At 40.5% G+C, this 25,670-nt stretch overlaps 1 protein-coding gene across 1 annotated transcript in view; it reads right to left on the reverse strand.

The window, feature by feature from the left end:
• Positions 1–22,260, reverse strand: part of baiap3 (BAI1 associated protein 3) — a 37,247-nt gene extending 14,987 nt beyond the window's left edge. Inside the window, exons 1-5 of the mRNA XM_040123333.1 lie at positions 22,092–22,260; positions 9,822–9,964; positions 1,733–1,820; positions 717–800; positions 415–522 (exon numbers count right to left, since the gene is read on the reverse strand). Of these exons, the coding sequence (XP_039979267.1) occupies positions 415–522; positions 717–800; positions 1,733–1,820; positions 9,822–9,955 (414 nt within the window). The 5' untranslated portion in view covers positions 9,956–9,964; positions 22,092–22,260. The remainder of the gene's footprint in view (positions 1–414; positions 523–716; positions 801–1,732; positions 1,821–9,821; positions 9,965–22,091) is intronic.
• Between the last annotated feature and the right edge of the window lie 3,410 nt (positions 22,261–25,670).

Raw genomic sequence — 25,670 nt, forward strand, 5'->3', positions numbered from 1 at the left:
AAATGTAATTCCCTAAAAAAAAATCCACTAAAAGATCAGTGAAATTCCTTTAACAAATCTTCAGTTCAGTCAGAGCCACTGCCAGCACCTGACCTTCTGAGAACACACACCTGCGCAGCTTGAAAAAGGAAGCTCACATAAAAGAGGCTAAAATTCTTCGCATTGCATCATCTGAACGAATGTAATATCACAGCTGAATATCCGCACACAGTGGGACTGGGCTCTGATGTTTAATCAAGGTTGAGCCGAGCGCAGCAGCTCAGGTTTTTACAGCCTGCTCACAACAAATAACCCTCTCTGTGAGGCTTGCATCAGTGTTACTCATGGAGATTTAATGAAGCTGAGGAAATAGTTTTCCTGATGTATGCATGATCAATAAAACATAGATAGATAGATAGATAGATAGATCGATACCTTCAGCAGGTAGGCAAACAGCTCTTCGTCACTTTTCACTTGTTCTGGTGAAGGCACTCCGACCCTGTTGACCACCGTGTACACAGCTTCCTCATAAAGCAGGTCCAGCTACATGAAAACACACTCCACTTAATAACAACCCTTCAAAAAATAAAAGCTCATGTTCCTTTGACTCCATGCTTTCTGCTCTGCTGCACATCGAAGGCAGGGATAGAAAGCCACGACTGCGTTCTCTTATTGTGACTTTTAAAATTGAATCCCTTCGGAAATACGATGAAAGCAGAAAAGCTGAGCTGACGCACCTCCGTCCTGCTAATTCTGTCGCCGATAAAGGCCTGGTCCACATGCTCTTGGGGCGGCGGCACTGTGCAGGCCCCTCTTTGGCACTGTGAGGGGGACAAAACCAGTTTAGCCAAAACAAGACCTGCGTTTCTTAAGGGCGTGTTGAGCAAGAGCTGAGGGGGGAGACGCTGAGGTCAAGGTAAGGTACAGTATTACAGTTGACCCTCAATCATCACTTGGAAGGAGCAAACCCCCCCCCCACAATGATTTCCTTTAGTCTGCCCACCATAAGAAAAAGAAGAAGTATTCAGATCTTTTACTACAGTAGCAGTTCAACGATATAAAAATACTTCATTATGAGAAAAAGTACTAATATTGGATATTTTTTATTATTATTTAAATGAAACCACTAGGTTTAGAGGAACTGCTAATAACTCACAGACATCTAAAATGTGACAACTAAACACTGCTTTTTTGTAAGGAGTCACGTACCAAAAAGAAAAGCACTGTTTTTCAGCCTTTATGATGCAGAGTATATCTAAGCTTATCATATGTTTTTATTTAGAGTCTTTATCTGATGCACCAACTGAAAAACACAAGACTCATTCCAAATTTAGACATCCACAAATAGGAAAACAGATCAAAGTTGAAGTTCTAAGAAGATAACAAAATGTACTGCCAAATATGACGTGATGTGGATGTTCCTTATGTTTTGATGAACAACACTTTGCTTCTTACTCTGCTGACATGCCGCAATCTGGCAACGAATTCATCAAGCTCTCTCAGCAAACGTGTTAATAAAGCATCGTTGCCTTGCTAGCCCTGGCAGCAGGAGCAGCCGAACATGGCCATTGACAGCAGCTTGTCACAGCTGAGCTTCCAGTTTTCTGAGCACCCAGCTCAACCCGGCCCGTCTGTCTGCAGACGTCACACTGGCCACGGTGGCGGGCTGAATGACAGCGCTGAGGCCTCCTCGCTGCATGTTTGTGCTTCAAATGTGTAACAGACGGAAAGGTAGAAACTGGTTGGGGGTTACCTCAGCCTGGGCAGCCCGCAGCATGTTCTCCTGTTTCTGGAGGATGGCATTCATACGCTCAAAGAACTCCGCGCTCTCCTCGGAAATCCTGCCAAGAAGAGGGAGCTGATTGACAATTCACCTCTACAAAGAGAAAGGAAACACTTGGGAAATATGTTAATTTACAAGAAAAAGTGAGGTGAAATGCATGTTGTACTCATCAGCGTAACATCAGAATATTTCCGGATGGTAATTAAAAACACCGTGGGATTCAGTGACATCTGTTGGATCACACTGCGCCCTGTTTGCAGATACTTTGGAGGAGCGTTTGTCAATAAAGATGATCTGTTTCCTCTTTATGATGAACTACTGGACTCCATCGCCTGCAGTTCAGCTCTGTACTATCTACCAAACACTGTCTTATCTCATGCACTAACGAAAGCGAAGCTGGTCTGGACAAAAGAGCTCAGTGACCCAACATGTCTGCACTTTGCATGATGAGAAGCAGAGATGTGTGCGAAATGCAAATGATGCCTTCTGTTTCCTCCAGGTATGAGCGAATCCCTGGACTCCCGCTGGCCCCAGTTGTCATGGTGATACAGGCACATTCAGGGAGGGAGTAGCTGGCTCAACACCTTGGGAATCCCCCCCACCAACTTCACCCCCCCCTTCCCAAATCTCTCACCGGGCATCTTCCTCCCAGCCGGTAGGGAGATGACTGGGGCAGACAGCAGCTTTGATGTGAACTCTTGCGGAACCGTCGGGTTCAGCCATGCCGTCTGCGTATAACTCCTCACCCCCACCGTCCCCACCCTCCCAGCTTCTGTCTCCTCCCTCGTCTCCCCGCCATCCCCGCAACATTATGCAGAAGCGCCGTCCAGCAGGGCCCTGTCAGGCTCCTTTATTAGCGTCACTGCATCGCAGCAGGCGTGTGGCAGCCCAACCCAGCACCCGCTGACTCACGCCATGGTGGGGGAGCGGATGGCAAACCCCTGAGGTATTGATGAAGAATAATGGCAGCCATGCTGGGAGCGCTGGTCAGGTTTCAAACTGGTGTCACACCCAGTAAAACTTGAAAGATGGATATATTCCACTAAAACTGCTGAAATCATTTGCGTGCCAGACTCACTATAGAATACAACATTTTTTTTAAAAAAACTACCTCTTTTGAGTTAAAATTACACATCACCGAAGTTTTCTGATTTATCAAGTAGTGCTTGGTGGTAGGTCTGCAACTAATGGTTATTTTCATTAACCATTAATCTGTGGATTATTCATGACTAATTGATTACTTGCTCGGTTTAATTCAGTTAAATGTCATAGAAGACCAGAAAACCAGCAATATTCATATTTAAGAAGCTCAAACCAGTGACTTTTGGGCATTTTAGCTTAAAAAAGACTTGAGTGATATTTCAATAATCAAAATAGTTGCTGATTAATTTTCACACAATCAAATATACTAATTGTTTAAAAAGCATCAAAATTATTTTGCAATAAAGACAAGCATTTTCTTTTCAATCTCTCTGGTGTGTTTGTTGATTTAGCTAAATACAAAAAACCAAAAAAAAACTGATCGGTTATTCTTATCTGAAACACCTCAGTCAGTGTTTGAAAGCTTGAAACCACAAAAACCGAGTCTAAAGTCTGTGAATGACACGACAAAAAAAGCCTGCTCCACTGAAAAAGTGACTGGAGGCTTTGTTTTTTGGAGGTTTGCACTTTTTCATTTGCATATATAGTACAAATAAGCTTAATTTGATTGTAATACTTATGTTATGAGACACTCAATTCTCTCCGCATCCATCTTCATTCGTCTAGGGCATGATTCCGTCCAGAAATCTGTCCCATCTTCTCTCAGTCAAACAGCTTGAGGATTTGTCCAGACAGTCTGGGATCTTTTGTTTTGAGCTTTGGGATGACATATTTATGAGCAGAAATAAAACCCAAATGATGCAAATCCTTGCAGCTTTCAACCGTTGTCTGACTCTCACATACACACACACGCCAACCACACACACACACACACACACACACACACACACACACACGCACACACACACACGCGCACACGCGCACACGCACACACACACGCCACCAGAATAACAAACTGATTTGATGTTGCTAGGAAACAGGTCCTTTTTTTTTCTCTTTTTTTTTTTTACTGTCATTTTATCCTAATTCATTTTCAGAATTCATTCACACTTGAATCATGTTTTCCTGTCTGGAGAGTAAATCAGAAGGAAAACATTAATAAAAACATGAACATTGTGAACTTCCTCTGTCTGAGAGAATATGTGTTTGACTGGGAGTGTGAAGGTGACGGCAGCCCCTCACCTCAGACTTCAATATAATATGGCAGTGCATACATAGTAATTAATAGTGCAGACATCAATGTCGTGTGCAGCATGGAAGACAATGTGACATCTGTATGCATTCCAATAAAATAAGATGATTTTTTTAAAAATCTGATTCATCACGGTTGTCAGTGCACAATATCAGCCTGCAGCTCCTATCATAAGTGATGGTGTCCATGACAAGAATCCTCCCTCAATACTACACACAAGACAGTTTGTTTTACTCTAATTACACATTTGATTAAGCAACAAAACACTACAGGTGAAAAGGCTTCAGCGTGGAGATATGATCACAACAGCTATGACAGAATCTCTCTGTTCAATAACTTGTGAAAGAAGCCGCAGTCTTTCAGTTAGAAGCGCTGACAGAGTGAATAGTCGCCTGGTGTGAAATTATTTTCCAACTTGGGTTCACTTCGGTGCTTCACAATTGTGTTTTGGAGTCCACACTCCTTCACTGTGTGGGTCAATGGCTGACTGAGGATGTAGCCCTTTTTAAAACAGGCATAGGGCGATTCTAACCTGAATCTCTTACACAATTCTTCGAGATAGAAAATGAACGGGCAAAGAAAATAACTCCTGTAATAGGTCATATAGTGAAAGTTAAGGATAAAGCTGTTGATTTTCTTTATTTTCCTTACTGTCAGCAAATCCCTACCAAATCCAAATCTAATATCCCACAATTAATTGATCCTACCAACAAGTATTGTCTATACATCCAAAGCCGGATAGATGTTCAAATTTCCATCACTCTGTGCCCTTCAAGAACTTTTTGTCCATGTTGGCTTAAAAGGCAGAAAACTCACCAACCTTCACTTAGGTAAAAGTAGCAATTGTAGACTGTAGTCTATAGTAACCATAAAACTGCGTAAAATATATTCTATACAGTTAAAAGTTGCTGAGTAAAAACTCTTTTACTACTACTTATATCAGCAAAATATATTCGAGGTTCCAAAAGTAAAACTATTGTTGTGGATAATATATATTTATTACTATATATTATCAATGTGTGTGTGGTATTTTTTATAGCTGGCTGGGGTGGAGATTCTGATCTTTTTCTTGCTGGCTGCTGGGCAGCATGGCTGCCATTAGATACACCGTTCTGGTGTCCTCAATACTTACTAAAGCGCCAAACATAAATATATCCAACACTGAAAATAGTTCTCAACAAATGCACAATTTACTCCAGTTTGAGTAAAGTTTGCTAAAAACTACAGTTTCCAGCTGTTCTAGGAAATTACTGGGCCTGTTTTAAAAATGACACCGTATATATTTGTGACCCATTTTTTAAAGATTTACGTCTTCAGTGGGAATGAGTGGGCTTGGGGCCGAGAGCAACAGACAGGGTGGCTAGATCAGGAAAAAATACTGAGAGCTGGACAAACACATTGTTGGTTCTGGTCTTTTCATTGGATTTGTTGCCAGTAGGAAAAATATAGAACAACGCCAGCCTTATCCTGTAAATGCATAGTATTTCTGCCATTAATTACCAATTTTGTGTGCATTTGGGGTTTCCATTTAATGTCAGTGTTAATTGATTGTGGTTTTCTGCATTAATTACAAAATGAGAGCTTCACTGCAGTGACACCGTGGAGTCAAATCCATTAACGACACTGCAGCTCATGATTCAAAACCCAGTGAAGTCAAGTGTGAAATATGAAGTCCACTGTTGTTGACAAAGATGGAAGTGAAATCAGCAAAGAATAATAAACCAAAATATAAATTTGAATATAAATCCCTGTGGGTTTTATGCAGTACAACACCTGGCCAAGCTCAACTCTGACATTTCCACAGACTTAACAACCGGCTCGCATATCAGTAAAAACATAATTTGCTCAACTGAATTAAAAAAGTTCACCTCCAAGGTGCCAGTCTCTGCTCAGAGAGCTCAGCTCTGACAGCCGACTCTTATACTGGGTCAGCAACTGTGGATGGAGCAGCACAAATCTATGCGGCCTCATTTGCAAATTCTCAATTAAAGTGAGAGTGCAGGCAGGTCGTGAGCAGTCTGAATGGATAACAAAGATCAACAGCCTGCCTCTAATGATGAGTGCTCAGGGTATGTGCACGGCTGAGGTTCAACTTGGAGGCTGTAGCACCAGGGAGCTGGCATGGGAAATGAGGAAAAGGTGAGATACTGAACCCCTCTTTAATGAAGCAGACAAATAGGGTCCTAGCGGAGCAGATTTTATATCAATCTGCGTTAAGAAATATAATTAAAAATGATAGATCAATAAATCCTACTGAGGCACCATTAATAATATGCATTAAACACAAAATATACATGAAAAATGTCCCCAAAGGTTCACTGCAGGTCTAAAATTGGTCTTTAAAATCCAAAACTGATCAGCATCTGAGGTTACCTTCCACATTTAAAAATAGACACGGTCGTCACTACAGGTATAAGTTCACATTGTGGCAGTGGGCTACGTTAGGGTTGCTATAGAAACCTCAGGTTCATACTATTACTTTTGGCTTCAGATGAACCATCAAAACAAGATTGAAAAAAAAAAAAAAACCAAAACAAAAATACAGAAGATTGATTTTACCTCTGCCAGGCAGGCAAGAACCCCCCCCAAAAGAAAAAGAGCAGAAAAAACAAACAAACAAAAAAAAAAACTTGAAAAAAATCTAAAATCTTGGGAAAGATCAGACAAGATCCAGACCAGGGTACAAAATCCACTTCAGTCCTGTTTATTCTCCCATGCTCTCAAGAACACAGTGCTATCAAGCTAACGGTGACACATGACATTATTCAAGACATTACTACTAATAACATACAGTACATAGAGCATACTATACACATATACACAATACATATCTACAATACATATACACACAGACATGTGTAAATACAAACATACATATATACAAGCCATATAGCGTATGCACATTAATAAAAACACAAATACATACAGGCATATATACAGTATGTATACTGTATATGCACAAGAATTTAGATAAACACATAATAATGTAAAACAAATCAACACATAACACATCAGTCGATTGTGGCAAAAGAGGTGAACAATTTGTTTATGAAATATAGTCTTACTGTGGTATTTTCTAATATTTAAAACATCAACATTCATCTGTCAATGTAAGCGATGTCTGCTGAAAGTAACATCTGGAGTAAACCAGAATATTTATGAACATTCATTTTTTTTACAAATTCAGTCTAAAGAATCATGTTTTATACAGTTTATTTAAGAAGAGCACATCTTTATATGCATTGCTGAGATCTATTTTGCCATCTGAAGGGCATGTCTGGAAGAAGAAAAGTAGGTTTATCAAGTGTAAGTAACGATTATTGTCATTATTGATTAATCTCTCATTTATTTTCTTGATCAACTGATTAATTGTTTGACCCATGAGATGTCAGAAATTATTTCCTATAAAAGGAACCCCATAGGTTGTCTGTGAAAGCACCTGATTACCAGTTACATTTTATTGTTAGGCGACCTCTAGTGGTTGAAGTAATTTTGACGGGAGCAATGGAGAAACTCAGGTGACGTTACACAAGGGGCGACAAAGGAGGATGGGGCGGGTGGATGGGTCCACGAGACCGGGGACTTTGACACAGGAGACCACGGTTTGTTTCCGCTGGAAATCGATGTCGTCACTGTCGTTTCTTTTATCCATCACCGTTCCACAACCTTGACTGTGTGTTTTTTAGGGTAACCATGACAACGAAGGTCCCCCAACCTTAAGGAAGTGCTCTTTTTTAACCCAAACCACGCTCTTTCCCTAAAACCTAACCAAGCTGTTAACCAGACTGTGATCGTTCTGTAAGCGTTCGATCTTTTGAGGTTACAACCATCAAATTCCGGCATTTTTGCATTAAAAATGACTAAAACGATGAATCAATTCATTTTCTTTCAACTGACTAATCGTTTCAGCTCTAGTTCAGTGTGCCATCTCAATCATATCGAAAAATACCCTAAATTGTACTTGGGGAAGCCTTATTTTTGGCTTTTATCGGAACAGTAGTTGGTGGTTTCTTTGCTTCTTCCTGCTGTACATCTTGTCTATGGAAACATAATGTTATAATTTCTTTCTGCTTTTCTTATGAGTTACTGGAAGGTGTCTTGCTGTATTTTTGATGCGTGACATACACACAATAAATGCATCTACACATATACATACATACGCACGCTCATCTAAACTGCTGTACACGTCACTTTCATGTATGTTTCCATTCGCACACGGAAACACATACATACATAAACATGTATAAGATGATTTGCTCCTCTGATGTGTGATGCAGGAAGACGTCTTTATTATTCAAGTACAAACAGCGGTGTGCTGTACTACGGTACACTCGTATGTTGAGGGAGACAAATTGACATGAAAACCATGTGGTTTAAACTGATATACAAGAAAGCAGCATTTGTGAACCCCATCAGAGCCTGACTTTGCATGTAATAGTGAGGTTGATGTCTCCTTGGGGGAGAGGCAGCCTGTGCACGGCCTCGTTACAGCAAGTCACAAGTGTGGAATAAATGCCAACCACATTAAAACAGTATGTTGACAAGAAATGAGGACCTGCGGCTTCGGCAGGATGGCCAGTGGAAAATAAATGAATAACAGTCAAGAATTATTGCTCATGAGTTTGCGTAGCCTTTTTCAAAAGGCTTTCATTATTTAATCCGAGCTACAATGACTGCAATTTTATTTCCTAAAAAAAGATGCTCAATCTAATACTTGTCCTAAACGGCAACACTCAAGTAAATATTAACTGTAGGTAGAAACTATGTTTCTAGAAACAGTAATATATTAATAAACAGCCTGCCTACTGCTTCGTGTTCGAACTCAAGGAAGGCTTAATTTGTGTCTGACAGTATTTCAGTAGTTAATCGACAAATAAAAGCAGGAAGTAAATCGCAACCCTAGCTCTGATGTCATAAGACACAAAGTTCAGGCTACACATTTCTGCCACCAAAGTGTGCCTGGGATTTTTTAAATTTTAAGCATCGTTTGCATTTTCATCGGGTAAACAGTGTATGTAAAAAGTATTTACAGACATGAAACCTCAGTAAATGTAATAGTAATAGGTCAAACCAAACAGCGCCAGGCACCAAATGTCCACAGTATTCCATGAAAACCACATCCATGAACTAGAGACCATCTTGTGATGGGCTCACACCAGCTGCAACGCCTGTCAACATGTTGATGTTCCAACTCATGAGTACACAGTGGTCATTAGTACATTGTTGATAGGTGTCGTGGCTGGTGTGGTCCCACGGCAAGATGGTCTGTAGTTTTATTAATGTCTCGGAGTGGACAGGAATGACTGAAACTGGGATACAGTGATCCGTGACATAAAACGATTGTGGGCCAGGGGCGTAAAGTGGGGGGCCAATGGCCCCTTCCCTGTTTCCAACCCCTCTACTTCCAGCGCCCTTGCTCCAAACCACACCCATCTTTGAACTCGGCCTTAATTTTGATCTCGACTACACACCTGTAAAGTTTCGTGACTGCATCTTGCACGGCTGTGACGCTATCGCGGTGACAAAATCCCAAAAGAGAGACAGACAGACAGAGAAACACCTACCAAAGTATTCAAAACCACCTCTGTGGTAGTTTGTGCCACAGTAGGTGTCTCCAGGACCACATTTGCGTTGAAACAGACGCACAAGGTAAAAACAATACCAGCCATACTGTCATGGCTGGTAAAAATCTCAATAATAACCGAAAACCAGTTACTGTACTTTAAGTCATGTGTAAGTGTGAATGTGCTCACACCAGTGACTCACCTGCGAGGTAAGGGGTCAGGACAGTGTGCGAGGGGGCTGCTGGCGGTGGGCGGTGGCTCCCTCCGGCTCCTCAACGACTGGCTCCTCTGTACCTGCCGCAGCACACTACTCTTCAGGTCCAGCAGCGTCGTCATGATGTTTCACTGCCAGAGCGGACACAGAGAGCAGACATCAAGATACGGTCAATCCGCTGCAAGACCCTGAGTGGCAGTGTATGTGTGAAGGAGTAATTCACAAGCTCTAGTCTAGGAAAGGGAGTCAAAATACAATTAATTTCAGATGTGGGAGTATATTCATATAACCGGTTGTTTCTAGAAATATGGTTGGTTTGGGAGATTCTTCTGGATTAGCTGCCTAATCACCCCCCTCTTTCTTTTAACATAATTATACTGTTTCTCAGCAGAAAGTGTGTTCTATTTCCGTCTGAGTCTGACTGATGCCGCGGGGCGTGCAATTCATCTTCCACCTTTTAGTCTGGTCAGGTCATAGCAACTCGACCTTTATTTTTGTGACCACGCTTTGTACAAAAAACGCCCATCAAGAGGCCTTGCCTGAGCTGAGAGCCATAGCAGCTGCATTAATAGCAATGTCACAAATATGTTTGTAGAGAGCGGCAGCTTGGTCCTTGTTGTCGACACGGTGACCCACCATCCTGCTATCTGTACTCTCTGATATGGGCATCTCAGGCAAAGCGCTTTCTTGGTTTGAATCCTTTCTCACTGGGCGTTCGTTCAATGTGTCATGTTAAGGGCATACGTCATTACCCCATCCCCTCATGGGAGCTGCTATCAGGGGATCAGCTCCACTGAAAAAGTTGGGGGTTTTTACATGCTCTGCTCAGTGACACATCAAAAGCAAGTGTTAAAGCTGCTAAAGGGCATTTCCAGTCTTTGTGCTAAGCTAAGTTAGCCGGCTGTTGGCTATAGATTCGTAATAACGGTTATGTCAGTGTTATAAATCTTGTCATCTAATTCTCAGCAAGAAAGTAAATAAATGTATTTCTGAAAATCTCTTACAATTCCTCCCAATAAAACCAATGAACATCTCCCGTGCCCTTTGACCAGCCAATTGTATTTTGTAGATGAACAATTTATCATAAAAAACCCGTATAAAATCCATTTCACTTTCCAAGAATGATAAGTTTTTCCAGATGTTTTTTTTACTAAGTCACCTGTGCCTAAAACAGTAATTAATAAACGTGTTAAATAATAAATTATCAATTTTCAATAATATTAACCAGAAATATTATAACAGAAAGCAATTTAGGAAGATATTGGAATATGGGTATTATATTTAACAAATATGACATAAAATCATTACTTTTTTGCAAATTTTAACATATGGCAGCTTTTCATTTTGATAAGGTTTAACAGAGTGTTATCTAAACATTTTCAGAAGAAGATATACTTTGATTATTGTGACTGTGAAATATGAATTTAGAAAAATGAGCCTATCTGGCGACCTTAGAGAGATTGGCACTGTGTTGCTAAGCAATTCACTGAGACCGAGTAGGTCTTTCTCGGAGCCACTTGCCATGAAGTGAACTCTCATTTTGGCTTCATGGTGTCTTTAAAGTATAACTGAATTATAAGACCTCATAACAATATTGTGCTCTCTCAGTGCTCCTCACAGAAGAAGAGCCAAAGCAAAAAACAAGATTAAGAATAATAAGATATTTGATGAAACTGTGCATGCCGGCATTTTCCCAGAGGATAAAGAAAAAATGTAAAAGAAAATGTAAAGCAAGCAAACTTTACAATCTCTTTGAAATAGCATCATCAATCATCAGACTCTGCAGTCTGAGTCTCTGGCCGCAGGAAGCCAAACTATAAACTGTCTTTCTGTCTTGCGTAACAAAAAAGGTTTAATGAGAATATACTGTATTCCATGTGACTAACCTAAGAGCCACATAATTGGCTTGGATATTATTTTTAAGTGCAATTCCCCTTTATGACTTTTTTTTTTTTCAAAAGTCAGGCACTGAACTTCATTGTGTATCTACATACCCTTTATTAGGAGTTAATCCTTTTAATCTCGACATAAGGTTGGGCGTCTATAAATACCTGTGGCTCAATATTGAAGTCAGTCACTAAACCCTCACAGGAACAGAATACATTTATTAGCTGCCACATTTTTCATGTGCAACAAAACACTTCAAGCCACTGTGGCAGCAATAGTGTTTACAGTGCAAGCTAAGCTTCATTTCACTATACATTTCAAGTTAAAAAAAAAAAAAAATTGATGCAAGGTGATTAATCGCATAAATGACAGTCATTTCTACGCCAAAACACTCAAAGATGCTCACACATCTGCCTAGCAACTCAGGAAGAGAATCAATTCAAAGAGTCTCCTTAACAACAGCTAATCACTTTTCCCCCTGCTTGTCCAGCTAACTGCATTTTAACTGTGATGTGAAGTTCTAATATAGTTAATGGGACTGCGATGCTGGCTCCACCTGCATGACCGAGAGTCTTTTGTGAGCCTCCAACAGTCAGTGTGCCGACAGAACAGCAGTGAAGGAAGAAGAGACAGAGCGCTCCAAAAAAAAAGAAAAAGAAAAAAGGGGGCTGACAAGGACACAAGAGGGAGGGTTTGATTGATGGAGAAGTTGTTTCAGAGGACGGCCAGACAGACTCATACAGTCAGACACTCTTTTCAATAGTTGACAGCCAGTGTCTGTACATCTATGTGAAAAAGAAGCGATGAACCGTGGGCTGAGAGCTTGTTCTGACTTTTCAACCAGTAAAAGACACAATAGTCACTGTTATTAACAATCTGTAATAGAGGACAATTAGCCTGGCGTGCTTGTGGAAAGAGATTCTGAGCCGCTGCCCATTTTAGAGGCAATGTTGATTTATGTTTTTATTTTTTAGATGACACTGTTGAACGTTGCCTGTTTTGAATTACAGTGCTTACACCGAATGGATCCAGAAAATGAAACATATTGGCTCGAATGACTGCTGTTATTCGGTGCTCCAAGCCATTTGCACGGAAAGCAGCACACAGTGGGCTTTATAGCTCGGAGTAAGCCAAAAATACACGGTGCAAGTTGAGACACTGGGTGAGCCAAAGGACAGTATGCCATTGATCCAGGAGGCTGACATCTGTTATCTACTTGGAGTATCCACACTTTACTCCATTAGACTGAAGTGTCGATACTCCTTTCCTGTCAGATATTATCAAAGTGTCATTTCCAATAAGCCCCAGCGACGAATTGTTTGAATTTCTTCTCTTTCTACTTCACACGGCTATTTCCTATATTTCCCAAAATGACAGAGATAAGGTTTCACCTTACTAATTTAAATTAAAAGGTGGTGGAAGTGCATATATATATTCAGCTATAGCCAAATGGTTGTTTCATAGGTTTTGATCCAATCAATACAGATTTCTTAAAATATTAGTGTACAAGGTTTAACTCAAGTCTCACTTGGATTGATCGATTGACTGTGTTAACAAGCTGCTGTTATAGGCTTCCTAATTCAGACATGTTGCATTTTGATACATCTGTGAGTTTTTCAATATTATATAGATGAAAGAAAATATATATTTTCTGATGGGAGACTCGAATATCGAGTGGTATTCCAAAAGCACGCCAGTTCTGAAAAAACTCAGTTCTGCGGCAGATGCCTCTAATGTGATCAAGATCGTGACGCTACCTAATAAATCGAATTAATAGCACTGCAATGGGCCTTCATACATCCACATGTTTTGATCATTTAATCACTAATATCCCTGACCTATGCTCCAAAGCCACCTCCTTACCCTTAGAATGAAGTGACCATAATCTTGTGGCTTCACAAAAGGAATTCAAAGATGCCTCAATCAAAAGAAAATTACTGGAGATAAGCAGTGTTCTTTTGAGTTTAAGTAGGTCAATAAGATTAAAGTGGAGAAATTGCTTTCATCTTTCTTTGAAGAGTAATTTCCTGGACTGGCCCATTTAGATGCTAAGTTACTGAATGCTGCAGCAACATACAGTATATAACTCCTCCGGTAACTCACATTTTCAATAGATGTCTGATAACTGGCATATTGCCTTGTCAGTGGAAGAAATTTAAAGTCATTCCTATTCCAAAAAAACAGAAAAAAAAAGCTCTAATGGGCTGTTCACCACTACTAACTTCAACACTGGTACCACAAAACAACAGGACTCAAAAGCACAACTCAGGACAAAGTTCAGGGCTTCACAAAAATCAACGTCTCTACCACAGAACAGGTTGGCACGCAGGAAGGCAGATAGAACAGGCAAACGATTCCAGAAGGAGTGGGGAAAAGACGTGGTCGAGACTAGGCGAACTAGCAAAAGGCAGGAACACTAACACAAGGAAATTGCTTGAGCACTTGTCACAAGGAAAAAAGATGACCTGGCACAAAGGGAAGGGAACACAGGGACTAAAAAGGGAGACATTTGGACACACATTAGGGCGGGGCAGAAAATCACAAAGGCGGGAAACACAGGAGGGCTGGAAGTGTGAATCTGAAATGAGAGAGATAGTTAATGACATCAAATTAAAACAGGAAATAGGACACAAGGGAAAAACTGAAGGGAAAAAAAACGTGACCTAATTGGCAGAACGAGACACAATGACACTAGAATCACTTTTGACCAGATCTATGACTATTTTGTAAATAACCAATTGATCACTTGCTCTCAACATGCTTACAGACCTGGTTACTCCACCACCACCAATGCTCTGGTCCAGATGACTGACCACTGGCTTAACGACCTTAAGAAAAGTAAAAATTAGTAGGGACGGTATTTCTCGATTTCAGTTCAGCTTTGATTCAATTGACCATTTAGTGTTATGTACCAAGTTTAGAATGGTTTTTCAACATCTGCACTCTCTTGGATAAAAGTTATTTATTACATAGGACTCAAAGAGTTTATTACAATAGCTGTTTTTTCCGACTCTGCAATTGTTTCGTGTGGGTTGCCACAAGGGAGCTGCCACTGTCTTTTTACAAACCACCTTCCATTTATCTTGGATCAAGGCACCATGGTTATGCACTCTGATGATTGCAGATTATACTACTCTGCTGGCTGGTGATGGTCGTTTTGAAGCTAGGCTCCGAAGCTCATTTCATTTGCATGAAGCCCACTGGTTCCAACCAGTGTGCCAACGGTCGTATCAAATTGCCTTTGCCACGTGACGCTTGACGTTCGAAGACTTCACGCATCACCGAACCACCAGGGTGGGCAGGAACAGCTTGAACATTTGCCGTTATCCTATAATCCACAAGATAAAAGGGACACAAAGGAAGCAGTTGAGTATTTGGTGGAAAGAGAAGATCAAGAGTATGGGAACATTTTCCACCTGCTATCCCCCAATAAGGTAAATAAAACTGTGTTCGTCTGAGGTGGACAGTTTTAGCCATCTTTTATCCCGCATTGTCATTTAATAAAAACGCCGAAGCTCTTAATCCTGATCAGGAACATATTTCACTACTGTCAATATACAATTGTTTTTATTGTAAGGTTCGGTGTTTGCTGTGCACTCATGAGGTGGCATATAATAATAACAACTCATCAATGTTGAGGCACCTTTGTGCCAACTAGGAACATTCAGCAACACTAGTCAAGATTATGCTGGAAGTCGTCCTTTCAGCAAGTGTTATTCTTATAATGTTTTTCCTATTCTATTTTTTTGATAGATGTCTCATTTATTCTTATTTTTATCTACCCATGTAAATATCCACAAAAGCACTATCACTATGTCATTAATGCCATAGGGTGAAATATTCATACAATGCTCTACATTACAGTGTCGAGACAACAACAGCTGGATGAAGCCGTACTGGAAATGATTGTCAAGAAACCCATTAAAGCCCAGCACCGGAGCAAATTCTATCTTTAAATAAAAAACCTTCTGTGAAAACATAAATACACTTCCGCAACCACAAAATGCGCCACATTCACAAGCACATCCCCCAAATCCTCTTGTGTGTCTGATTCTAGAGCTCACTGCCATATTGTTTCCATTTATTGCAGCAAATTATAACTGAACCCATTTACGAGTCGAGTATGTTTAGATGATATCGAACATCTGTATACTTAGGAATGCTCACATTTAGAGTAGAAAATGAATTAACGATTATTATCAGAACATCCAAACCAACATCCTCGATTTAACGTTACATTCACTGTAAGGCTTTTATAATGCATACAGAAAGCGAATAAACAAATTATATGCTTGCAGCACTCTCCGTAATGGCTGCTATTATTTCTGCAGATCACTAGATGTCATTGTGCTTTCTTTCATCAAAGCTTCAAGCTTCGTCTCTTTTTCGGACAAAATCAGGAAGAAGCCTCAGAAGCTTCATGAGGCTTCGTCCGCCCATCCCTACCGCTGGCACCACTGATGATATTACCGAAGACTTAAAAAAGGAGCCGGAAAAGGTGGATGGATTGGCTATGTAAAAATAAACTTAGTGCTGAAGTAATCCAAATTCAAATCTATGCTTTTTCGGATCCAGAGCAAGACTAGTCTGAAATCCACAATTAAAGTTATCCCAATGAAAAACAGGCTCAACAGGTATCACACAGAGATAGATGGATAATTTGTTCGGGTAAAAAAATATTTTTATTAACTTGATTACTTTAAAACATTCAGCGACAACTATTTACATGAAAACATGTTGTAAATTATTCTTAGGGTTTCTCGGATGTTCAGTACAGAATTCCACCCAATCCAGTGAAATATAAGCAGCTGGTGAGGCTTAGAATACATATTACATATTAACAGGTTAATATGAAGAATATAAAGATCGAACATCTATCTCTTTTTGGTTGTTTATTAGTTACAGCCATATTCTACACTGACTATGTTATTCATATTTTTAATTTTTTTTAAATTTTTTAAATTTTATATTCCTCTTGTAATCTTTAATAACTGTTAATGTATAGATCTTGTCCTGTGTGTATTTGTGTACTGACGGACCCCAGGAAGACTAGCAACTGCCTCAGCAGAAGCTAACGGGAATCCTCTTAAAAATAAACAAAGAAAAATAAACATAACATGTCTTGTGGTATTGTATTTGCATCTCTTGAGGCTACTGTGAGTAACTGCCTCTTGTGTGATGGATTTATTCTGGTATGCTTTTTGACTCTGTCACTGTTGAAACACTCGAGTCTTGAGAGACCTTTTGCTCTTTGAGTCTGACTGAGTCTCAGGGTTGTTGATGCTTTTGCCGTTGGAGCTGCACTGGAAATATGTCAAAAAACACGAAGGGATAATGGCTAAGTTTAGATACTTATATTTATCCACAGGAATAAAAGGCAGCAGGGTAAACTGCAAAGAGGGACTGTTTTCCTCCAAAACTAAAAGACGGGGTTAGAGCTGTACTTCTACTCTGTCAGACGGTAAGTTTACTGATTTGCAAAAGATCTAAAAATTATGAAGGGATCATCGCAGACTTGTTAACCCTAATTGTCTTTAACAGCAAAAAAATACACTTAACACTTTTTATAAGTTTCATACACCAAGCCTTTTTCTGATTTTATGACAATTGCTAATTGACATGTTCAGAAGTCGACTAAAGTCTGCTACAGATTTAATGCCACCAAGTTTTACAGGTGGAGTCCCAGAGAACCCACTTGTAAAACCAACAAGTCCTCCAACCTAAACAACCACATAGGTCGTTTGTCCCTAAGGAGTGTCGTCATGGTAACAATGACATTCACAGGGTCAACGGTTGGGGATCGTGGTTTGGTTAGTTTCAGGCACAAAACAGTCTCGTTAGGTTTTAGGAAAAGACCGTGTTTGGGGTTAACCAAAGTACTTCCTTAAGGTGAGAGGACCTTCGTTGTCATGGCTACGATAATAAATACGGAGTTAAGGTTGAGGAACATTCATAGATAAAAGAAACAGCGTTGTTTACCAGTTTCACACAGGAAACAAAAAGCGATCTCCGGTGTGGAGGGCTGCCCCCTAAGAGTCGCACAAGAGTCTCGATCACCCAAGTTTTGATTAGTTGGTTGGTCGCAGGAGAAAAAAAAAAAAAAAAAAATCAAACTCCACAGGAAGTGGCAACACTCAGTCAGTCACCTGTCAGACATCATTTACATGACAGATCTCTTTGGTTAATAGACAGTAATTACATATATCAGGCAGGATGGGATAATTTCGAGACGGTAACGGACGACCCCATGAAGGTGACATGCAAACTCTGCAGGAAAACATTCATCCATCATTCCTGGATACCAAACATGGCTTATGAATTGAAACATGTAAGTAGCCCAACGTTAGCCACTTACCAATGCTGCTCGCTGTAACGTTAAATATTAAATAGCCTAAATAAATATGCGCTATTAGGCTTATCCAAGTGTTTGTGGGGCGTGGGGAAGCTGAATTACCTCGCTTACTGCATATTTAACTTAATATGCCTTTTCTCTCTTTAGGCGTATGTTAGCAAATTTTCAGACAGTCTTCTTGCTGGCTGTTCCAACACATTCAGAATCATCAACTGCCTGTGCACTTTTAAAATGTATATTTTAAAGGCTCATTGTTACGGTTTTGTACTTCTCTGTAATGTAGCACAGTGTCAACCATGTGGAGTTAGATATTTTCACCATTAGATAGTTTTATTTTGGTTCCATTCTATAGATTTTATGCAGTGCTTTCCAGTACTGGAAAGTCCAAACTCCCAGGTTTCCAGGTCGTTGTTCACTGTGAATGCTCCACAGGGTAACTTCTGTTTAACAGCGTTATGATCACTTCATGACATCTTTAAAAGGTCCAGCAACTGAAATACATGAGGCATGTTTGCTTGCTGAGGTAAACAGGGAATATGTTTCCAACTTCAAACTATGTTGACACACACAAAACCCCCCTCCCCGAAAAAAACGCATCACATCACATCATATCCACTCCATGCAGGCTGGTAAGCGCGGACTGTTGACAGCTAACAGGCACCACAGAGGAGCTGTCTCCCAGGTGAACTGATTTCAATTACAGGAGTGGATCTCTCCCAACTGAATTTCACTCTGTCTCAACTGTCAACCCATAGTGACAAAACGAGTCGACGTGCCACCCTTGGTGGGGTGCCGGCTGCCGAGGAAACACTGTCAAAGCCAAGTAAATGCCTTTTTTTGCAACACTGATGCCGGAGTCGTGCCAGGGAAACACTTGCTCACCAGCGTCTCTCTCCTGTGAGAGCCAATGAGCCCGGCAGCCAAAGGCACCGTGCTGATAGGGATGGAGTGTCTCTATGGTAACAGCAGAGGAAAAGGAGCTGGTAAATACAGGTAAATGGAATTCTACACAGGCTGACGAAAAAAGAGCCTGGATGTTATAATGTGTTCGCCTGGACGCAGCAAAACACGGAGAGTATTATATATGTACAGCTCGTGCTGACAAGTATCATCACAGGAGGCCACTTCATACACAAACGAATCTGTAAGAGAGACAATCTGTAGTAGTATCTGAATCTACCAATGTATGTCACTGTCTCACTCAACAGTGTCAGTCAGTTAAGAGTCATGGATAATTTTTTAACGTGACTCATGAGCTTATACATCTTCACTGTTGTTCCTACTTCTCATTCCTCTCCAGCAGATCAATAAAGTAAAAAGGTTTACAATGTGTTCCGCAGCAGTCGGTCATAAGCAGCTTCAAACAGACCCAAGATTAGTCTTTGTGCGGTTTTCAGTAACGCACCTTTCTAAGTCATTAGTCTTTTGGTGTTGAGCACTTCTCCAAGCTTCATCCTTTGGCGTGTTGTTGAGTCTTTCAAAGGGGTTGGGACAGAGAGAGAGGGAGAGAGAGAGAGAGAGAGAGAGAGAGAGAGGGAGAGACTTTCCACATTTCTTTGTCTTACAATCAATGGAATTAGGAGCATGCATTTAATTAATGAGTCTCCGAAATGAAAGGGAACCGTCCCCTTTTAATGATAAATTTGACGGTTTATGTCATTGAATCAAATGCACATTTCCACATCGGCTTGAGGAAACATACATTCAAATTGTAACTCAAAATAAGTTATTGTGCAGTGTCGCCGACGATAAAAAACCAAGACTATCACATCCTTTAGGATGGAACCAAAAGCCTCATCAGTGGCCATCAATGTGTTTATGTGACTGGCCCTTAGGGACATATGGGCTAAATGGATCAAACTGCCAACTCTGTGTCAAATCTTTAACAAGCTTTCCAAAGAACTGGACGTGACAAGGTGTAGACATCACCGTGACCTATATTGTAGGCACCTGTAGATAACACATAATCTATGATCCAGCAAAAGGAAAACAGTGCATTTAGTCGTCTACTCCCAAAGGCTCCTAGAGTCTGTGTTGTCAAGGCACATGACAGGCACTTTGGCTTGGAAATTGATTGCCAGAGAAAATCCCAGGAACCGACGGTTCTGAGCTTTTGTAGAGGGCGTCTGCACCACAGCCAAGCAGCAGAAATCCCGGACAGCCACGCACAAAATATAAAACTTAAACAATGGCACAAATCCCTGCTCATTATACCACAGATAATACATCCTTTGTCACCCCGAAAACACTCACTCCAGCAGTAACACCAGGGTTAAAAATAGCAGCCACTGAGTCTTTATGCAGACGCAATAATGGCACCTTCGTTGTTTACGCAAAAACATCAATGTGAATTTGCAACTCGCTCTGCTACAATACAAGTGCTGCTCTGAAGTCACACAACTGCTCTCACATGCTATAATTAATGGCATACTTCCGAACAACTCAACACTATATTTGTAAATCCTTACCATAACCTTTCAGGACGTCTCTTTGACTGTATGGCAAGAGGAAAACACTGGGTAAGCTGCTTTTGTACGGACAGGTTTTTCTGAGTAATGACCACTGCCCCACTGTATAATAATAAGAGGTAATGATTAATTAATAACTGGTGGGCTCAAAAAAGATTAGTCTAAAGTGGAGTTATGACCCCCACCTGGCAGCTTCTTGAGAAAAGAGGAGAAAGCCACACGGAGTCATATAATTTAAACCATGAACAAAACAGGCAAAGATGGTTTCTGTGAATCTGACATTCACAATGATATTTTTGTTCTGCGAATGCCAGCCCGAGCTTCTTTTCTATTAGACTGCAGTTTCAATGCAATTGATGAATAATGAAACGCAGTCCCTTTTATTACCCTTTTAATCTGCTGCACACTTAATCATAGTCAATATTAAAAGCACAGGTAAATTACAGTCTTTGAATTGCTGTCACGGGGGGGGGGATAGTTCTAGCTGAGATGTCTCCATTCCTGTGTGTACGTATGTGTGTGTGTGTGTGTGTGTGTGTGAGTGTGAGTGTGTGTATGTGTGTGAGAGAGAGAGAGAGAGAGAGAGAGAGGGCTCTATAGGCACCTCCAAAGCACGAGATTGATTTATACACAGTATGAAGCTCAGCATGTAATGTGTGTCAGCTGCCAAAGGGGTTAAAATCACATCTAAACCTTCCTTTATTTTCATGAGAAATACGACTTATATTAGGAAACCTGTAGAGCACTGCTTTTAATTCATTCAAGAGTTCATTCAAGATGTTTGTCACCATGCTCAAGAATAAAATAGCACGTATTCAACGCCAACTCCAGGCTTTATCTTCATCTGATGTGATGCTGCTGTGTTGCACCTTTGCGTGTGTGTTTTGATTCTTGATGGGCGTGGGGTGCTGCTGGCTATTGAAATATGCAGCCTAGTTGGCTACATAACAAGAGAGCATCACCCAAAACACACACGTGTGGCCAAACAACAGGTCAACTGGTTCAGAAAAACCATGCCACCTTGTCCACCTGGACTCGGAGTCTTAGTAAAAGCCCACATGCGTGCAACATTCCACCGACATGGATTTCCAGGATGCGCGGCAGCCCCGTCTGCCTAAATCCAGCTTCCAGCTACAGGTCAGGTTTCCAGCATCGTGTCTAAGATGCTTCTCACGACCAGAAGGGGAACTTTTGGTCATAATGCAGGCAGATAGTGGGCTACAGCATCTATGATATGTCTTCTCCCAAAAAGTGGAACAGGTCTGATTCCTCGGTTTTTTTTGAACCCTCACAAGATTCATCATTTGTCCGTCGTGTACCCATTCATACGTTGGCATCACCTGGGTACCGACAGAACTTTAAAACTCTGTCAAAAAGGCTAAATTCAAATTGATTTGTAACTACTGTGAATTCGGATCAACAGGTGCCAATTAACCAACCCCGGCAGTGACAGGTATGAGTCAGTGGAGCCGGTGCGAGTTTTCGCCTTAAATATTCTGTGCCACAGATGTCATTTTTCTGGATGTCAAAAGCTGAAAAAGCCCGGCTCACCTGTGTCTCCTGACAGTTTCCCCGGTGCGAAGTGTTTTCTGCGTGGTCAGAGTTCCCGTGAATCGGAGCTTCTGTCGCTGCGGCAGGACGCCGCTGTCCTCCGGCAAACGTGGCGCGAGCAAACTTACGTGAAAAAAAACGTTTGGATGTTTTTTCTTGCGATAGACGAGAGACAAAAGCTCATTTTGGTCCCTTTCGAAACGCTTTCTCCACGCTCCGCCGATGCTCGCCCAAATATGGCCATAGGAAGTGCACCGGTACTTCACGTCCCTCGACTACCGTGGGGAAATTTCGCAATTACGAGTTGAGCGCACGACCCACGTAGGGTGTATTGCATTGGCCAAATGCAAAAAAAAAAAAAAAAAAAAAATGTGATTTTTATAAGTAAAAGCTCTGTCGTGAAGAAGCTGAGCCGTGTGGACAACTGATAATTAATGCCATATGTTGAAGTGTTGCGTGAGTGTTGTTTACTTGCGTGTTGCCCCCGTTTATACACTCGTGATTATAAAATCCCAATTATTCTATTTATACAGAGAGACTTGAATTGGCCTGATGTTTTGATTATTCTGATCACTCGCTATAGTTTGTTATTCAGTGTAAACAACGGCTATTTAAATGTGACTATTAAATCTTAAAAAAAGGGAAAATAAAAACAATGCAAATGGACGATGCCATAATTGAAATGAGCTAAACAAGATCAGTATAGCCTATACTACAGTCTATAGCCTATATACATATATGAATACACACACATATATTTACTTTGACATACAAATTGCAATAGCTAATATATAAGAAACATGACTTTTTGGTACTGTAAATGTTTAGATGTTAGTGGCTTTTCTTTTACTTTTGTGAAGTGAGGCGAATTTTCAAAATTTGAAGCCGCATTTCCTGTAAAGTACAGGGCCATGCAAGAGAAGGCGAGAGCAGTCAGTGGCTTTACTTTTTATTTTCCAGTGTTAATATCTAGAGAGTCTTGCTCACATCATATGTGCCTTTGTCTTATCAGAATTCAGTTATAAAGATAGATGTCATCTTCAAATCAAAAACAAAAAACGTTACTATGTAGTGAAATGAACCACATAGTAATGACATTTAATTTAACTGGTATTTCATCAAAATTACGCTGTAGGTATTTCTCTGGGTTACTTCCGACCGAAGGCGCTCGAAAGAAATGCAAACTAGAAGTTTACGGTGTGCCCCTGAAGGCATCATTTGACTGTTGCTGAGGGATGTCACCGAGAAAAATCCTCTCAGCGACGGAAGGGAGCAGGTCCAGCTGTCAGTCAGACCGAGATTCATGCACTTTGACTTTGCTCTGCTTAATGAGCTCAATCAGTGTCGTTACTTCTAAACAACAGTTCAGTGGGATCTAAATACAATATGGTAATGGGCTACTCGGGAGACCAGAAGTCATAGGCTCTACATACAGTAACTACTGTATATCCTGAACAACAACAACAACTCTAAGGCTTCACATCTTTCACAATGTGGCACTATGTAAATCTTACATTTAGTGTTGGCCAATGAAATATAACTTCCTCACTTCCTCCTGTCCTGTCTTGTTAACAGTAACTGAAAGCACGAGTAAACATTGGCTTCCATTTTTTCGTTTTACTTTGCTTGTTAATCTTCATTGATTGTATGTGTGTGTGTGTATATATATATATATATTTATATATATAACATTAAAAATGATACCCAAATGTCTTCTGTTGCACTACACAGCTGGCACATGTAGATGTTTATTGTCAGTAAAATCATTGTAATACCTTTGGATGTGGGGTTCCATTAGAAATAGATTCCAATAGGAATAGACCAGATGGACAAATATGTGACTTGACTCAAAAATCTCTTCGTAATTACATTGGCCAGTGGAGATCTGCAATATTTACTCTAACCCATGATTTCCTACTGATTAATAGAGGATTGAACATGGGATTAATATGGAAATAAAATACATTTTCCTTTATATTACTTGTTCTAAATCGACTCCCGGCTCTGGAAGTCTGAGCGGCACTGATACCTGTTTTGATAATATGTTCTGTGTCAGTGCTTTTGTGGAATGACACTCCTACAGTAATATTTACAGCACATGCAAATAAGGTCGAGCAGATGATACACAGCACTTTGAAGCCCTCGTATTATAGGACACGTCAGGCACTTTCTCACTCGTCCGTTTGCACAGGAACATTAATTAAATGCTTGCAGGGGGAGAGGTGTCTCTCTCTGAGCTCAGAAATTATTTCACACGTGGCCATTATAACAGGAGCTGCATCCATCTCACAGCGTAAGATTGATAATTCATGAATGGAACCCTTCATCAGCATCAACGCAGTCAAAGCTTGTCGGCATCCCGTGATTAGGGAGTTTCCTTATCACTGTTTACCTACAATAATCTACATAAGAGCCAACTCGGAGGCATTATGCGATGTGGAACAATGTAAATCGATTACGAAGAGTGAAATTTGTTCATAATGTCCAGGTATGAACTTAAAATCGAATCTGATCTGTTTGTGGAAATAATGTAGCGTGGTAGGGCAAATCTCTGCTGCAAACACCAGATTGCTCAGTAGGTTGAAAAGCCATTTTGGTGCCTCTTTGCATACCTGTGAAGGTCAAAACTAACAGCACAGGCCTTCAGCTGTGGGTAAACACATAGGCATTCAAGATGATAATAGCTGTGGTCCATTATTCAAAAATCATCCCACAGCCACTGTTCAGTTCAAAGCCAATGCTAATTAATACTTTATCCTTAGGTGGGCCACGATTGGATAATTGCCAATGTTAAGAGCCGTAGCTGTTTATTTTTGGACTCTGGTTGGTGTTTTCTCACCAATGCATGTTGAGAGAGGGAATTTTCTCTCATGACTGATTGAGGGTGCCTCCGGAGCTGCGAATGAGGGGCAAATAACACAAAAACAATCTAACAAGGAGTCTAAAGCTGGAGTCTGGAGAATTACATCAGAAGCCTTAACTAATGCACTAATGAGGAAAAACAAAAAAAGTAGGCCTCTCTTATTTGGATATGTTTTGACACCATTTTAAAATCTCAGCAAAATCAAGCAGAAGGCTTTTCCTATGTTGAGTGATAAAACACATGTAACCCTTTGCCTTGTTTCCATGGACACGTCATTAGAGAACTTCTCCAGCTGGCTCTAACTGCTTAAAGCGTCTACGGCGGATGACAAGTGAAGGATTTGGTTATTACAAAGACCAAAGAAAAACCAACTTTCAAGTCCAACACTCAGTCTGATTAAAGTCCTATAGTTCTGACATAATGCAGCAACTGCAGTGGATGTACTGCAAATGACAAATTTTCAATAATGTGTTAACATACTAAAGTTGATTTTCTTTTTTTTTTGGATTATTTCTTCAGTTGTTTTACTAATTTATACAAATTATACAATTAATCAAATTAATATTTGATGGATTCCAATCCCACGAAGAACGCAGCGCCAATCAATGCCAAGTCACTGCACTTTCTTACCTCTAAATCACGCTCAAGTCTAATTTTCTGAGTCATTCAAAGGTTATTGGGTCACTTAATGTAATCATTTGTCTTACTGCTGCAGC

The sequence above is a fragment of the Xiphias gladius genome, chromosome 3 (genome assembly GCF_016859285.1).
Source record: "Xiphias gladius isolate SHS-SW01 ecotype Sanya breed wild chromosome 3, ASM1685928v1, whole genome shotgun sequence".
NCBI classification, from domain to species: domain Eukaryota; kingdom Metazoa; phylum Chordata; class Actinopteri; order Istiophoriformes; family Xiphiidae; genus Xiphias; species Xiphias gladius.